Raw genomic sequence first — 18,105 nt, forward strand, 5'->3', positions numbered from 1 at the left:
TCCCTCGCGCTGATGCTCGCGCCTGACCTCCCATAAAGACCCTGGCGATCACACTGGGCCCATCCTGATAGTCCAGAGGGATCTCCCTGTCTCAAGACCCTTAACTTAGCCGTGTCTGCAACCCCCCTTCAACCGTGGAAAGCGCTGTATTCCAGGGCCCCGACGTGGCCGCCCTTGGTGAGGGGACCCATGTTTTGAAGGAGGAGGAGGCAAGAGCCTGGGGGAGACTTTTTAACTCGTACTTTAAACTTTTGTACCACGTGCACATATAATCTAATCAAAGTAAATATAATTTCACCAGATGATCAAGGTCAACGTCAACAGTGATAAGTCACATTGACAGTATATACCCTTGACATGTTGTGCCCTTGAATGGCACTTCTGGCCTTCCTCCCCAAAATGCATTCGTCTGATTCTCATTGTGAGAAAAATATTAGACACATCCCAACGGAAGTACATTCTGCAGAATACTGGACCAGCGCTCCTCAAAACTCTCAAAGTCCTCAGAAACAAGGAATGTCTGAGAAACTGTCACAGCCAAGTCTTAGGAGTGACTCCGCCAGGAAATTCAGTGTGCTATCCCGACTGTATTCTGGAACAGAAAAGGGACAGTAGCAAAACACTGATGAAATCTGAGTGAAGTACAGACTTTAATTATAATCTCTCAGTATTGGCTCATTGTGACACATACACCCTACCAATGTAAGATGTTAATAATAGAAGAAACTGGGTATGCCTTATAAGTGAACTGTCTGTACCCTGCAATATTTCTGTTTAATCTAAAACTATCCTAAATTTTTAAAGATTCTTAATTCAATTTCAGTCTATACGTTAACAAATACATAAATATAAAAATACATAACTACTTGTTTATACATTTGTACTGTATATAACTAACATTTAAAATATATATAATGTGCCTATTAATGTATTAATTTTTATTATATAATTTATACATTAATATTTAATAGACACATTATACTCTTGTGTCTATTAAATAAATAATTATATACGTGTCTATTAAAGTCTCGGAGGCTATAGAAACATGAGCAACTGTGATTATCTCTGGCTGGTGTCATTTATTATGATTCTTTTTCTCTTTGGTTACTTGCTTTTGATACTTGGATAATGAGCATGGATTACTTGGGTACTTCTTTTTAAATGAAAAAATGGCCAGGAAAAGTTAGGAAAGACTTTGAAAAAGGCAAAAAAAAAAAAAATCCTGAATGTTCTGTCTCTGGAATATTAGCTATTATCTGCAGCCATGGTACCTAATACAGTAACCACTAACCACTTGTAGCTATGGAGCACTTGAAATGTGACTGGTCGGAACTGAGATATGCCATTTATAAAAGAATGTAAAATATCTCATTAGTAATTTTTATATTGATCACATGTTTAAATGATCATATTTTTAACATATTTTATATTTTTAATACCCTTTAAAATTTGGGCGCCTGGGTGGTTCAGTCAGTTAAGCATCTGCTTTTGGCTCAGGTCATGATCGCAGGGTCCTGGGATGGAGCTCCACATCGGGCTCCCTGCTCAGTGGGGAGCCTGCTTCTCCCTCTCCCACTACTCTTCTTGTGTGTGCTTGCTTGCTCTCTCTGTCAAATAAATTAAAAATCTTTTTTAAAAATTCTATTTTTATTTTTTTAAAGAACTGCCATACTTTTGTATGTGTTGTTTCCACAACACGATTTTTTTTACATTTTAATTTAAAAATTTATCCTTTAACAAAATGTACTCAACATCCAGGGGGAAGATAGAAAGATTGGTTTTTTTGTTTTGTTTTTAGAAGGATTGTTTATCTATAGATGGGTACTACTATAGCATCCACAGACTAGAATATATAATTCGCATGTGCCAATTTCCTGTTGGGCAAAGAAGGGGAAAAAAAATTCTGGGGATGATGGAGATGGTGAAGCCTAGTGTCCTCAAGAAGAGGTCTCAGGAATGGTCCTGGAACTGTGGGCATGGTTAGGAAGGATGGCGTGATGGGGGCAGCTCCCAATAGCAGGGCCCAGGGCCAGAGTCGGGAGAGGGACAGTGTGGCTGGAGCTGGATCTCGCACTTTGGGAAAGAGGCTGAAGAAGGTTGGCAGTTTTTCGTCCCCCTGGTAGCTTCTCTTATGATGCCTCCTCCAGGAAACCTTCTCTGATATTCCTCTCCCTTACCTAGGTTTTTTGCCTCCTCTGTGTTCCCACAAGCTCCAGGGCCAACCCCTCACAGCAACTGGAAAAGCCTGTCTAGGTATGTGTCCCTTCCCTGTTTCTAAAACTGAGCTCTTCAAAAGGGCAGAGATTGGCAGCAGCTCTTCCTGTCCATGGGTTCTGTCCCCGTGCTTTAATAAAACCATCATTTTACACCAAAAAAAAAAAAACACCCACAAACAAACAAACCAAAAAACAAAAGGACAGAGGCTGCAAGAGTCTTCTTTGCCACTGAATCCCTAGGGCCTAGCACACAAAAACGTGGAGAAGGAGATAAAGGAGCACAGGTTAAATAATGAATGAATGAGACACCAAGGTAGGAGTGTGCCCAGGCAGGAAGTCCTGGACATACCACCCCAGACCTTCTTGTGCAGCTGGCACCTGGCCAGGATGGGGTCAGTCCATGTGAGCCCTGGCCTGGCCACATGTCTCAGGCCTATGAGCTGTGGATGTATCAGTGAATAATTAATCCTAATGCCCTTTCTCTGGAGCTCTGGATCTCCCACCCCAAACAACCTCTGTCCCAGTCCCAGCAGGCAGAGGGCCCAGGTAGGGAAAATAATCAGATCTTTGCCTCCTTCTGAGCTGGAGGTAACCGGCCCAGAGGCTGGCAGGGCCCCGCCAGCTCCCCACCCACTCTGTGCTGGTCTTGGCTGTGTCTCAACACAGAGACATGCACACAAAGTCCATCAGCCCCAACTACTCAGCATCCTGACGTCTGCCCTTTGCTCCTATATCGTCCACCTAGAATGCTCCCTTCTCAAACTGCTCTTCTCAGGGCTCTGTTCAAATGGCACCTCCTCCCTGAAGACCTCACATTTTTTCTCTATACCAGGAAGTTCAAGCATGGTGGCATTTCATAGAAATGGGTGTTTGCCTAGAATTCGTGGAGTCCGGGCAGCCCGGGTAGCTCAGCGGTTTAGTGCCACCTTCGGCCCAGGGCTGATTCTGGAGACCCGGGGATCGAGTCCCACATCTGGCTCCCTGCATGGAACCTGCTTCTCTCTCTGCCTCTCTCTCTGTGTGTATCTCTCATGAATAAATAAAATCTTAAAAAAAAAAAAAAAGAATTTGTGGAGTCCCCCACAGCTGTTGGCCTTCATGCCTTGACTGCATACCCCAGTCCCAGCCTGCTCCTTGGATGTCCCCAGAGGGGTGAGGTGAGGAGAATGCGCAGTGATGACAGGAGCCACCTAGCCCCTGGCCACATTGGCCTACTGTGCAGCTTGAGATAATCCCTGTCCCTCTCTGCAAGGACAGATGCCCCAATGGTGACAAGAAAGAGACGGGATTACTGGGCTTCCCAAACTTCAGGCACTTATTACCCTATTTTACCCAATCTGAGTTCCAATGGTACATGTTAACAAAGAAGTTAATTAGAATAAAACACATATAAGACTTACGTATAACACTGCTTGCTATGCAGCCATCACCACATTCCATCTTCAAAACTTTTTTCATCTTCCCCAAGTGAAACTTTGTCCCCATTAAACACTAATTCCCTGTCATCTTTTTTTTTTTTTTTTTTTTTTGCTTTTTTAAGACTTTATTTATTCATGAAAGACAGAGAGAGAGGCAGAGACGTAGGCAGAGGGAGAAGCAGGCTCCCCGCGGGGAGCCCGATGCGGGACTCGATCCCAGGACCCCAGGATCAGGACCGGAGCTGAAGGCAGACGCTCAGCCACTGAGCCACCCAGGTGCCCCTCTGTCTTCCCTGTCTGCGGCCCTTCACAATCACTGTTCCACTTTATGTTCCTAGGAGTCTGACTTCTCTTGGTATCTCCTATAAGTAGAATCACACACCCAGTATTTGTGTCCTTGTGACTGGCTTGTTTCACTTAGGATGAGGTCCTCACAGTTCATGCTATAACATGGACCAGAATGTTATTCCCTTTTCAGGCAGAATGATAGTCCACTGTATGGATATACCACATGGTTGGATATCCATCCATTGGTGGACACTTGGGTCCTTCTACCTTTCCACCATTGTGAATATTGCTGTGATGAACAGGGGTGTACAAATATCTCTTTGAGATCCTGCTTTCAGTTCTTTGGGATGTATGCCCACAAGTGGAATTGCTGGATCATACGGCAATTCTATTTTTAATTTTTTGGGAGACTGCCATAATGTTTTCCACAACAGCTGCATCAGTTTACACTCCTACCACCAATGCACAATGGTTCCAGTTTCTTCACATCTACCCAACCCTTCTTATTTTGTGTGTGTATGTTTTATTTAAAGATTTTATTTATTTATTCATGAGAGACACACAGAGACAGAGGCAGAGACACAGGCGGAGGGAGAAGCAGACTCCATGCAGGAAGCCCGATGCAGAACTCGATCCCAGGACCTTGTGATCAAGACTTGAGCCAAAGGCAGATACTCAACTACTGAGCTACCCAGGTCCCCCTTATTTTCTGTTTTGACTATTTGTTTGGGGTTTTTTAATAGCAGCCATCCCAATGAATGTGAGGTGATATCTCATTGAGGTTTTGATTTGCATTTCCTTAATGATTAGTGGTGTTGAGCATCCTTTCATGTGCTTGTTAGCTGTGTGTATATCTTATTTGGAGAAATGTCTATCCAAGTCTTTTGCCCATTTTTTTTTCACTTTGTTCTTGTGATTGAATTGTGTGTGTGTGTAGGGGGGGTCTTTGCATATTCTGTAAATTAATCCCTTGAATCAGATATATGATTGGCAAATATATCCCCCAATCCTTAGGTCACTATTTCACATATTGTGTCCTTTCATGCACAGAAAATTTAATTTTGATATTGTCCAATTTATTTACTTTTATTTTTGTTGCCCGTGCTTTTGCTGTCATACCCTAGAAATCATTGCCAAATCCAATGTCACGAAGATTTTTTTTTCCCGTGTTTTCTTCCAAGAATTTTATAGTTTTAGACTTAATGTTCAGGTCCTTGTTTTGTTGCTTTTTTAAAAAAATGTTAATTTATTCTCAGTAATTCCTACACCTAATGTGGGGCTTGAACTCACAACCCCATCAATGTTCCTCTGATTAAGCAGGCCAGTCTTGGAGTTAATTTTCATATATGGTGTTGTAAGGCAGGGTCCAACTTCATTTTTTTTTGCATGTGGACATCCTGTTTTCCCAGGACCCTGTTTTGAAAGACTGCCCTTTCCCTAGTGAATGGTCTTGACACCCTTGGTGAAACCATTTGACCATACATACAACAGTTATGTGCACTTTTTCTTTTTTAAGATTTTATTTATTTATTTGACAGAGAGAGAGAGCACAAGCGGGGGGAGCAGCAGAGACAGAGGGGGAAGCAGGCTCCCCACTGAGCAGGGAGTAGGACGCGGGGCTTGATCTCAGGACCCAGGGATCATGACCTGAGATGGAAGACTTGACACTCAATTGACTGAGCCACCCAGGAGCCCCAGGTTGTGTGCACTTTTTAAAAATTAAATATTTTCTTGGACTGGCCTCATTTTCAATACTGTGATAAATGTGTTTTTGAGAAGAATCTTATAACATGGCTATCATAGCAAACCTGCATCATTACCCATAAATAGAAGAAGGTCACAGTAAAAATAAGCACAATGGGAACAAACCACTGCCATTAAATTCTAGCCAGAACCTTTGCTCACTAAGAAGAGGTGAACAGCATTAGATGTTAAAGACATAACAGCACCAAAGGAGGCTTTCTCGTTGGCATAATCAGATCAAAAACAAAAGTGAAAACAAAGTGCTTGTAATGAAGTATTTGAAGTTATTTCAAGGGGCGCATGGGTGGCTAAGTAGTTGAGCACCTGCCTTTGGCTTGGGTTATGATCCTGGGGTCCTGGGACTGAGTCCCTGTGTGGAACCTACTTCTCCCTCTGCCTATATATCTCCCTCTCTCTGTGTCTCTCATGAAAAAATAAATAAAATAAAATAAAATAAAATAAAATAAAATAAAATAAAATAAAATAAAATAAAATAAAATAAAATAAAAAAGAAATCTTAAGTTATTTGATCAAAAATGACCTCACATTCTGCCCAAAGGGCTTTTCTGGGGGGACGTGCACTGCCCTCAGATCCTAAAGGGGGCGTTCTTGACAGTGCCCCCCATTCCCCAAGCCTCTGCCACCACTAGCCCGTACCCTCTGGGGTGGGGACTGTGAAGCCCCTACTGAATGCTGCTCTGGTCTCTACCTCTTGCTGGGGCTGGATGGGGCTGGATGGGGCTGGATGGGGCGAGAGAAGGTAGGAAGTGGCAGAAGCAGCCGGCCAGGCTAGAAACGTAGGGAGACACTCAGGCAGGCCTGCCTCCCAGGATCCCTGCTGGGGATGAGAAGCTGTAGACATTGATTCTAGTTCTGCTGATGTCTCTAATTCAGCTGGTGTCCATCCTGGGCAAGTTCCTGCCCTTTCTCCAGCTTGTGTACTCATCCATAAAACCAATGATGAGCAGCCACTTTGGCAACATGGCGTGGCCACTCTGGAACACAGTTTTGCAGTGTCACTGCTATACATACCATATGCTCCAACAATTCTACTTCTAGGTATTTACCCAAGAGAAATGAAATCATAGGTTTGTACCCAAAAAAGCTGCATGCAAATGTTCATAGGTGTTTTTTAATTCATAGCCGCCCAAACTGGAAAGAACCCAAATGTCCATCAAGTAGTGAATGGATAAAGATATTGTGGTGTATCAGGACAACAGAATACATTCAGCATTAAAAAGAAACAATCTACTTAACCAATGCTCCACAACATAGATGAATTTCAAAAGCTTTATGTTACATAAAAGAGCTTTTCACAAAGGACTACTGTATCATTTTCCTCTTGCTGCTGTAACGAATTATCACAAACTTAGTGGCTTAAAAAAATCCATAAATTTATTCTTTTTTTTATTTTAAAAAATGTGTTTTATTACGGTTCTGGAGTCCAAAAGGAGTCTTAAGTTTCTAAATCAAGTGTCAGCAGGACTAGTTGCTTCTGGAGGTTGCAAGGAGAATCCATCCCTTGCCCCTTGTATTCTTAAAGGCTACCTACCAGCCGTCCTGGGCTCCTGGCTGCATCATAGTGATTGATCTTTCTTTCCACACTCACATTGCCTTCTCTTCTACTGTCATCAAATCTCTCATCTCCCTCTTCCTCTTCCTCCTCCTCCTTTTGTTTTCTTTAAATAATCTCTACGCACAAGGTGAGACTTGAACTCAGGACCTGAAATATCAAGACTCACATGCTTCACAGAGTGAAGGCACAGAGTGAGGCACCCTGACCTTCTTGTAAGGACACAGGGATTGCATTTAGCACCCACCCAGATAATCTATGATAATCTCATCTCAAGATCCTTTATTTTATTTTTTTAAGATTTCATTCATTTATTCATGAAAGACACAGAAAGGGAGAGAGGCAGGGACACAGGCAGAGGGAGAAGCAGGCTCCATGCAAGGAGCCCAATGTGGGACTCAATCCCAGGACTCCAGGATCACGCCCTGGGCTGAAGGCAAGCGCCAAACCGCTGAACCACCTAGGGATGTCCCCAAGATCCTTTAATAACACCTGCAGAATCCCTTTTTGCTATAAAAAGGTAATGTTCAGGGGCTCCTGGCCAGCTCAGTCAGTAGAGCAAGTGACTCTTATTCTCAGGGTCCTGAGTTCAGGCTCTACATTGGGCGTGGGGCCTACTTAAAAAAGAAAATGACATAAATAAACAAACTAATAAATGTAACATCCACAGTTTCTGGGGATCAGGATCACACATCCTGGCAGGAGAGGCATTATTCAACCTGCCACAAGTTTATAATGTAAGACTTCATTTATATGACATTCTAGAAGAGGCAAAGCAGTAACAAAACATATCAGTGGTTGTCTGGGGCCAGGGTGGAGGTCACAAAAGCACTCTCTGGGGTGATCTAAATACTTTAATCTTGGTGGAGTTCAGAGAAAGTGTTGCAGAGTGGGAAAGAGGAAGCAGGAGAAAACTAGAGCAACATATGAAAGTGACAAACAGTGAGTATGCAAAATATAGAAAGAGCTTCTACCGTTTGAAAACTACAGACAGGGCTGCTGTGTCAGAGGGAGCTAAGTAATCCACAAGACCACTGCCACTTGTGACACAAGGGCTGAGTTTGGGGCATTCCCCAGACCACCCTCAGGTGCAATAATCTGTTGGTTACAAGGACTCACAGAAAGCCATGACAACTGTTATACTCACAGGGACTGCTTTTTACTGCTAAAGGAGACAGATTAAAATATGCCAACGGAAAGGCACAGGGGGCTGATGGAAATGTTCTGGAATTAAATAGTGATGATGGTTCACTACAGTGACCGTACTAAAACTGATGACTTGTGTAATTTTTTTGACTTGTGTAATTTTTTAAAAAGATTTTATTTATTCATTAGAGACAGCAGAGAGAGGCAGAGACATAGGCAGAGGGAGAAGCAGGCTCCCTGCGGTGAGCCCAGTGCGGAACTCGATCCCAGGACCCTGGGGTCACAACCTGAGCCAAAGGCAGATGCTCAACCGCTGAGCCACCCAGGCACCCAACTTGTATAATTTTTAAAAGCGTGACTTTAGGTTCCAAACGTGGAGTGTCTGTTGTCCTCCCCACAGAGAATCATGGATTCCATGCATTATTTTCTCAGCACTGTTGTGTATACACATGAGTATATACACGGACCAGGTAAATTTGCCACCTTGGTGTCTAGAATCTTTATAGGACCTTCCTTATGTGGCCACAGGCGATTGATTCCCCACATAGCTAATCTGTTTTCAACTTCTCCAAGTGGAGCTAAATGAGCTGATAGCAAGTTCTCTGAACCTAAACCTCGCTGTTAGAATATCTGGTGTGGCCAGATCCCATCTTAAACAAAGACATCTCTCTCAGGCAGGACTTTCCAAAGGTTTACCTCCCAGAAGCTGAGGGCAAAGATCAGACTTCTCTTTGGGCAAATGTAAATTCCCTACTACACAAGGGCAAATGTCTGAAAAAGAAATATGAATGGCCAATGAGCTTAAGGAGAATCTCAGTCCCACTAGCTAAGTATTAGGAAATGCCAGTGGAAACAATGAGACTTTTTTTTTTTTTTTTTTTTTTTTGCTCATCACATATATTAGAGTTTGGGCAAATAGTTAAGCTCACTCTTAGTGGGCGTCTTTTGGAGTATCTATAAAAGATACGTCTTTGGCAGTATCTATAAAAAACTGCAAATATTCTTCAATCCAGTGGTTCTGCTTTGAACACTGGATCCATAGAAAATCTTACATGTGAGCAAAGATGTGTAAATAAGAAGGCTTGGAGGGATGCCTGGGTGGCTCAGCAGTTGAGCGTCTGCCTTTGGCTCAAGGCCTGATTCTGGGATCCGGGATTGAGTCCCACATTGGGCTCCTTGTGGGGAGACTGCTTCTCCCCCTGCCTATGTCTCTGCTTCTCTCTCTCCGTCTCTCATGAATAAATAAAGTATTAAAAAAAGGAAGGCTTAGATAATATTACTCGTAATGAGATACTATTGGAAATCACCTATCAGTTGAGGGGAAGAGATACGGAATTAGGTAGTAGCTACTCTATCAAATATTACATGACATGTAAAAAGGATGAGGCCAGTCTTCATGTGAAATTGAAATTTCCAAGAAGTTAAGTGGAAGTTTCAGTATATATAGTATAATCTTATCTTTTTGGTTAAAAAAAAATTTTTTTTAAATTATAAACAAAGCAAGTCTCTACATTTCTACATACCATGTGGTAATAAGAGAAGAAAATAATACATAGGCTGGGAGGGACACCTGACTGGCTCACTTAGAAGAGCGAGCACAGACTCTTGATCTTAGGTTTGTGAGTTCGAGCCATTGGGTGTAGAGATTACTTAAAAAATAAAATCTTGGGGCACCTGGGTGGCTCAGTGGTTAAGCGTCTGCCTTCGGCCCAGGGTGTGATCCTGGATTCCCAGGCTCAAGTCACAAGTCGGGCTTCCTGCACGGAGCCTGCTTCTCCCTCTGCCTGTGTCTCTGCCTGTGTGTGTGTGTGTGTGTGTGTGTGTGTGTGTGTCTCATAAATAAATAAATAAAATTTAATTTAAAAAAATTTTAAATAAAATTTTTTAAAAAAAGGTATTCTAGGATAGTCAAACACTTCTCGATGATCAGCTGGAGGTGAAGGTGATGAGGGAGCAGGAAGCAAGATGAGGACAAAGCAGAAGCTGACACCTGTAACCCCTCTCCCACTCCACTCCATTCCTCCAGGCAACTTCCAACTCTCTTAATGCTTTGCCAGAAGGAAAAACAACCTTTGCTTAGTAATAGTAAAGCTTCCGGCATCTGGAGGGTCTTCTTTAACAAGTGAAAGTCCTTTTGGACACTCCCCTTTTTTCCTTACCTCTCCCACCTCCCAAGAACGGAATCAGCCATTCTTCTTTCTGCCCTCAGGTTCTGTCCCTGTGCTTTATCTATTTATTTATTTTTAAAGATTTTATTTATTTATTCATGAGAGACACAGAGAGAGGCAGAGACCCAGGTAGAGGGAGAAGCAGGCTCCATGCAGGGAACCCGATGTGGGACTCCTTTCGGGGACCCCGGGATCACACCCTGAGCAGAAAGACACTCAACCCTTGAGCCACATAGGCGTCCCCACCATGCTTTAATAAAATCATCTTTTTGCACCAAAGAAGTCTCAAGAATTCTTTTTTGGCCTTGAGCTCCAGACCCCACCAACATTCCAAAACTACATCAAAGGTGCAGGTTTGGAGATGTGTGTTTGATGTGCAAAAAAATCAATTAATGAATTTATGCAATTAAAAGTTAAAAAATTGGGGTGCCTGGGTGGCTCAGTCGGTTAAGCATCTGCCTTCGGCTCAGGTCATGATCCCAGGGTCCTGGGATCAAGCCCCACATCAGGCTCTCTGCTCAGTGGGAAGCCTGTTTCTCCCTCTGCAGCTCTCCCTGCTTGTGCTCTCACTCTCTCTCAAATAAACAAAATCTTTAAAAAAAAAAAAAAAAGTTAAAAAATTGAACTAACCTCGTTGCATTGAGCATAGGGCCAGTTGGAAAAGTGTTTAATCAATAGTTGCTGATTATTGGGCAGCCCAGGTGGCTCAGTGGTTTAGCGCCACCTTCAGCCCAGGGCGTGATCTTGGAGACCTAGGATGGAGTCCTGCATCGGGCTCCCTGCATGATGCCTGTTTCTCCCTCTGCCTGTGTCTCTGCCTCTCTCTGTGTCTCTCATGAATAAATAAATAAAAATCTTTTTAAAAAAATAGTTGCTGATTATAATCATTAACCTCCCAGAGTTGGCTTCTGGAAGCTGCTTGTTGGATGATACCCAGAGCAATGTTTATGAGTTTTTAAACATTATAAATCAAAACATATAACTGCCCTCCACAGGCCTTTTTTTGTTTGTTTGTTTGTTTGTTTGTTTGTTTTAAATACTAATAAAATATGCTCCGTTACCAAGGGTTTAAGAACCAGGTGATCTGGGCCCTGGCTGCCTCTTGAAACTCATCTCTCCCCAATTCCTTTAGCTCATAACCATCTGTCCTTCCTCAAAGACCCCAAAGTCTTTCCTGCCTCAGGGCCTTTGCACATATGGTGGTTTTCTCTGCCTGATTCCTGTTTATCCTTCAGGTCTTTGCTTAAATGTTTACACTTTCCCTGACACCCCCTCGCCCCAACCCTCAATTATTCTTTGCCATAGCGTCCTGCTCTTTTCCTGGAGTAATGTTATTACAACCTACTGATTGTAAATACATTTATTTAAATAAATTTTTATTGTAAACAAATCAATTTGTATGTGGGTTTGTATATCTAGACAATCTGTCTCTCCCATCAGACTTCCTAAGGGCAGGGTCTCTGGTTGGATGGCTTGCAGCTCTGTCCCCAGTGCTCAGCACATCTAAGGTACACATTAAACATCTGCTCAGTGTCTGAATCCCCACTGCCTCTCCAGCATGCTCCCATCTTACCCCAAGGGAGGGAGGCCCAACACACAATAGGGTCTTGGCCAGAGTCTTTATAAAACGGAGGAGAGTGGGCAGCCCCAGTGGTTCAGCGGGTTGGCACCGCCTTCAGCCCAGGGCGTGATCCTGGAGACCTGGGATCGAGACCCACATCAGGCTTCCTGCATGGAGACTGCTTCTCCCTCTGCCTGTGTCTCTGCCCCTCTCTCACTCTGTGTGTGTGTGTGTGTGTGTGTGTGTGTGTGTGTGTCATGAATAAATAAATAAAATCTTTAAAAATAAATAAATAAAATGGAAGAGAATTGAGACAAAGGCATGTGTTGCAGGTGATCTGGGTGGAGATGGAGATGGCTTTGCTCATACCTGGGGGTGGGGAGGCTTGGCCTGAGAAAGGCCTCATCCACCAGGTCTCTATTTCCCCCACCGCATCCCAGAGCTTCTGAGGTGCCAGTGGAAACTCTGGGTGGGCGGCAGGTCCCAGCCTGGAGACAGGTTCTCATTTTCTCTGACTGGGGGTGAGTTAAGTTGGTCTGGAAGAAAATGTCAAAGTAAAAAACAATGCAGTAACTGATTCTTGCTTGCTGCCATTTGAAAGGAATGAAAGTGGGATTAACCAAAAAAACAAAATCTAAACCAAAACCAAAACACTCTACTGTTTTAGAATCTGTCTGGGAAACAATCATCTTACTGTTTTCTGTGTCATCATAAAATTAAAGGTTTACCCAAGAGCTTTGTTCTGACTTGGGCTTGTGCAGTGTAGAGGCTGGTCTCCGGGTCTGCAGCTACCAAGAAGCATTGCTCCTTTCCTGAGTGCTCACTGCAGGTGGGGTGGGGAGGAGGGTCTCAGATGCCTTGTGGGGGAAGGATCTGAACATCCAGCGGCAGGTAAAGGGCTCAGTCTGATATTTTCCATCAGATATTGGCCATCAGGTCTTGTCACTCTCCTGGTAGAAACCCACCAGGCCTCAGAATAAAATGGCCTCTCCCCTCCATTATTGAGTAGGCTGAATAATAGCCACCCAGAGATATCAGACCCTCTGCCCTGGAATCTGCACACTTTATTGTATAAAGAAAAAAGGGTCTTGGGATACCCGGGGGGCTCAGCGGTTGAGCACCTGCCTTCAGCCCAGGGCGTGACCCCGGGGTCCTGGATGGAGTCCCGCATCGGTCTCTGCGGGAGCCTGCTTCTCCCTCTGTCTGTGTCTCTCATGAAGAAATAAGTAAAATCTTGAAAGAAAGAAAGAAAGAAAGAAAGAAAGAAAGAAAGAAAGAAAGAAAGAAAGAAAGAAAGAAAGAAAGAAAAAAGAAAGAAAGAAAAGAAAGAAAAGAAAAGAAAAGAAAAAAGAAAAAAGAAAAAAGAAAAAAGAAAAAAGAAAAGAAAAGAGAGAAGGGACTTTGCAGATTAAGGTTCTTGTTTTTTTTGTTTGTTTGTTTGTTTGTTTGTTTTTGTTTTTTAAGGTTTTTATTTATCCAGAACTCCAGGACCACACCCTGGGCCGAAGGCAGGTGCTAAACCGCTGGGCCACCCAGGGATTCCCCCTAAATTAAGGTTCTTGATGTGGGAGGTTATCCTGGATTACTAGGGTTGGATCGTAATCCAAGCACAGGTGTTTTTACAAGGAGGGCTAAGAGAGGTTTGATCTGTACAGAGAGAAAGAGGCAATGTGATCCTTGGGGCAGAGATTGGGGAGATGAGGCCACCACCAGGGACTGGAAGAGCAAGGAACAGATTCTCCTCCGGAGCCTTCACAGGAAGACACGTACTGCTGACACCTTGATTTTGGTTCATGGAAACTGATTTCATTTTTTTGACATCTAGAACTATATGGGAATACATTTTTTGTTTTGTTTTGTTTTTTAGCCACCATGGTCAAGCGGCAGCCACAGAAAACTAATAGGGTCATCTAAATAGTCCTATGGGGGAATGCCTGGGTGGCTCAGTCTGTTGGGTGTCTGCCTCTGGCTGGGGTCATGATCCTGGGGTTCCTGGATCTAGCAGATCCAATGCACATGGGGCTTCCTGCCCAGCAAGGAGTCTGTTTATCCCTCTGCCCCTCACCTCACTTGTGCTCTCTCTATCATGCATTCTCTCTCTCTCTCAAATAAATAATTTTCTTTTTAGAAAACAATTTTAAAAATAATATTAATAAATATCCCTATGGGACATGGTTCCTGACTACCTGTGAATCTCATATTGCCTCAGTCCCACCAAGGGTCTTCTTTCTGTCCTTCAAACTGTCTAGCTTCCTCCAGCCCCAGGGCCTTTGCACTTACTAAGTTCCTCCCAAGGCAGACCTGCATAAATGTCATCTAGAGGTCTTCTGACCAGTTGATCTAAGAATTGCCTCCTGGACATCTCTGTTCCATCGCTCCTTTTATTTTAGCCATAGCATTTGTCACTGAGGTTGTTTTTTTTTCTTCCCAGTCTAACATTTGTCACTCACCGTAGAAAGTAGGATCTGAGGAGCCTTGCCTGGCTTGTACCTGCTGTGTCCTCAAGGCCTGGGATAGGGCCTGACGTTTAATAGGGGTTCTGCAAACCCTGGAGGATGAACATAATCCGTGCAAGCCTCTAGGGCCTGAAGGGTGTGTGTTTGTGCGCGTGTGTTTCAGGGTGCAGGTGGATGGAGCAACGAAACGCTAACCCCAACGTCATTTCCCACCTGTGAGTGCTCCCCGTGCCCTCGTCCCCGTGTGCCAGCAACTTCTATGAGGTGAGATCCTCCCTTATCCCTGTATTACAGCGAGGAAGCTGAGCTCAGCGATCTTCTCAGGTGCGCTCAGTGGGTTCAGAAGTGAAAGCACGTCAGCTGAGCCCCCGGCCCGGGTGCCTGCGCCGGTCTCCGGGCCGCTCCGCAGTCGCTGCACTGGGCCGCGGACCTCGCTCTCAGAGAGGCGCCCCGGGGACACCCAGGGGAGGGCCCGGGCGTGGGGGTGACCGGCTGGCAGGACGCGGGGCCACGGTGAGGAGCCTCCAGGAGGCGGCCGCGCAGGCTGCCGGGCAGAGCCAGCTCGGCGACCGCGGCCCCGGGGCTCGAGGGGGGCCGGGCCAGCGGCGGGGGCGGGGCGGGCGGGGCGGGGCGGGCTCGGCCGCACCTGGCTGCAGGCGCTCCCCGCCCCGACGCCGCGCGTAGCTCGCCGAGCCCCGGGAGGAGAGGAGCGGCGCGGCGGCCGGCACCCGGCGCGGAGCCGCCATGGCCGAGTTCCCGTCGAAAGTGAGCACGCGGACCAGCAGCCCCGCGCAGGGTGCCGGCGCCTCGGTCTCCGCGCTGCGCCCGGACCTGGGCTTCGTGCGCTCCAGCCTCGGGGCGCTCATGCTGCTGCAGCTGGTGAGCGCGCGGGCCGGCGGGGGGCCGGGGGCCGGGGGCACCGGGAGGGCCGGGGGGGGCACCGGGAGGGCCGGGGGCCGGCGGGGGCACCGGGGCTGCCTCCTTCGCTCCCGGCACACCCTCACCGTAGGCTCCGCCGCGCGGTCCCCGGGGCGCCTCCCGGACGCCCGCCCTCGACACAGCCCGGGGCCCTCTCACCTGGCGACGTCCGCGATGCCGCGTTCAGGTGCCCACGCTCCTCGCCCGTCTTCCCCCGGGCGGAGGCGGGAGGCCGGCCGAGGGGCGCCGCGGACGCACGGTCACTGCGCGCAATGCGCGGTCTCCGGCTGCTGCCCCCCTGCGCCAGGACGGTGCCCGCAGCCCTCCAGGGCACCCAGCCTGAGCGGGGCAAAGTCCGCCCCGGGCGGCTCCGCGTGCCCAGGCCCCAGGACCGTCCTCGCCCACCCGCAGGGCGCATCGGTTGCGGCGCGCACACGTCGGCGCGGCCCCGGGGGCTCCTGCGCAGGAACCGGGCTTTCCCGGCTTCCACCGGCTGCTCCGCCGGGCTCCCGCCGGTTTGGCCGGTCCCGCGGGCCGAGATACGGCGCCCAGCGCAGGCGGGAGGGGCTTGTGGGAGTCAGAGGCAAGGCCCCGAAGCCCCCGGACCCTGTGCGGACCCCACAGCCCTCCCCCCACAGGCGGCTTGGGCCTGGCGGTGTTCGCTCTCTTCCCGTAGGGCCTCCGGTGGAGTCAGGAGGCCGGGCCGCCCGCGCGAGGCTTCCCCAGTAGCCGAGGGTCCAGGGACTAAGTGGGAACTGGAGGTGGGCCAGGGTCCGTTTCCTCATGGGGCATCTCCGCCGCCCCGCGCCCGCCCGACCCTGGCTTGGTCGGAGACCCCCACCCCCGCGAGCGCCGGTCTCCCCGGGCTCAGTGCCGGGCCGCTCCCTCTCCGGATCGCAGAGATCGCGCCCGGGGGCCCCTTTCTCACCCCGGCCTCAGGCTCTCTCCCAGGGCTTTGTTTAAGATGTAGATTCGGGATCCCCACCCCTGGAAAAAATGTGGACTTGGAATTTGAATCTCAGGAAGGGGCAGCGCAGGAGTCTACATTTGTAATCTTCTGCCAGAGGTGTTTGGCAGATTCTCCGGGGTGGGGAAGAGGTCCGGCGGGGGCCGGATTTAAATCTGCGGGTAGGTTGGCCCTGTGGGGAGCGCGGCTGCTGTGCTGGGCCCCAGGACCGTGGGTAAGGCACCTGCAGAGCGGGAAGGGAGCCTCAGGCCCTGGGCTGAAAGGCCTGGGGAGAGGCGGATGGTTTGGGAGTCCAGGGAGTTTCCTGGAGGAGAGGAAGCTTTTGACTTCAGGGAACCCTGTGACAGAAAAAGGGCAAGGGTGTTCAGGGGCGGGGTGGGGGGTTGCTGTGTGAGCCAGGCCTTGGCGATGGGCGAGTGAAAAGGAAGTTGAGGGGATCAGGTTGGCAAAGCTGAAGTTGAAGCCGTTATTTGTGAGGTGGTCAGAAGCCGAGGGCCTGGAGTGCCGCGGGGAGAGAGGGGGGCCTGTTCTCTTGGCATCCTGGGGCTTTTGCAACAGCAGAAAGATCTCTGCCGGGCTCTGTGGAGGACGGTGGGGTGGAGGCCAACGCTTAGCTCTGGGTCAACCCGAGCCCCTGCTTCTTTTGCATTTGAACAGTGCGCACTGGAGTTGAGAGTAAGAGGGCCCTGCTGGGTCCCGCCCAGACTTAGGCAGATCCTTATAGGGGAGGCTGCTGTTTCTGATTTGGGGGTCCCTATGGACCCAGCAGCCCAGTCCTGAGCATCTGGATTCCATTGCACAGATATCAACCCTGAGGTCTACATAGGGTGTAGGACTTGCCACAAGGCCTTGGGGGAAGCTTGGCCCTTAGATCTCCAAACTCCCAGGGCCTGGGTGTGAGTGGGGTGGCCTTCCTTTGCCCCCCCCCACCCCCCCCGCAGTGGTTATGGGGTTGAGGGTGAGGAGATGAGAGTCTCCCATCAGAGTTCTGAAAGCCTGTGCCTTTTAGTGCCTTAACCTTCCTACTTGTGGGAGAAGCTGCTTCCGGAGCTGTTTCTCTGGCAGTGGACAGTTCCAATGGACACTTCCTGGTTCCATAGGGGGCTTTACCCCAACAGGCACCCCCATCTCCTGGGAAGCCATAAAGCACCCACCAGTCAGGTGCGAAGTAGGCTCCTTGCCCTCTTTGGCAAGGGCTTTAGATTCTTATTCTCCCCATTTTACAGGTGAGGAAACAGGTCAGTTCTTTGCTGAGAATCACACTGTGTGATAGAGCTGGGATCTAAGCCCTGGGTGGTCTGATTTTTCTGGCCCATGTTCTTTCTTTTTTTTTTTTTTTTAAGATTTTGTTTATTTATTCATGAGAGACACAGAGAGAGACATAGAAGGAAAAGCAGACTCCCCACAGGGAGCGCGATGTGGGACTTGATCCCTGGACCCAGGATTACACGCCCTGAGCCAAAGGCAGATGCTCAACTGCTGAGCCACCCAGGCATCCCCTGGCCCATGCTCTTAATTACCACAGTCAACTGTGCTCCCACAGGGCACAGGGTATGATGCTTTTAAGAGAGTGGTGGAGTGGTGGTCCCCACCAGGCCCAGTACCTACTCTCCAGGAGCTCTTGGTCTGAGCGAGGTACCCAGAGGATGAG

General features: G+C 47.7%; 1 protein-coding gene and 1 long non-coding RNA gene across 2 annotated transcripts in view; one reads left to right on the forward strand and one right to left on the reverse strand.

Moving 5' to 3' along the window:
• Positions 1–15,783, reverse strand: LOC140633845 (uncharacterized). The gene is made up of 3 exons (XR_012031428.1): positions 15,647–15,783; positions 12,483–12,649; positions 1–592 (listed from the first exon to the last, which is right to left on the reverse strand). It is a non-coding gene; the product is annotated as an uncharacterized lncRNA (long non-coding RNA).
• Positions 15,245–18,105, forward strand: part of PLLP (plasmolipin) — a 22,369-nt gene continuing 19,508 nt past the window's right edge. Inside the window, exon 1 of the mRNA XM_072826974.1 lies at positions 15,245–15,448. Coding sequence (XP_072683075.1) covers positions 15,314–15,448 — 135 coding nt within the window. The 5' untranslated portion in view covers positions 15,245–15,313. The remainder of the gene's footprint in view (positions 15,449–18,105) is intronic.

The sequence above is a fragment of the Canis lupus genome, chromosome 5 (genome assembly GCF_048164855.1).
Source record: "Canis lupus baileyi chromosome 5, mCanLup2.hap1, whole genome shotgun sequence".
NCBI lineage: Eukaryota > Metazoa > Chordata > Mammalia > Carnivora > Canidae > Canis > Canis lupus.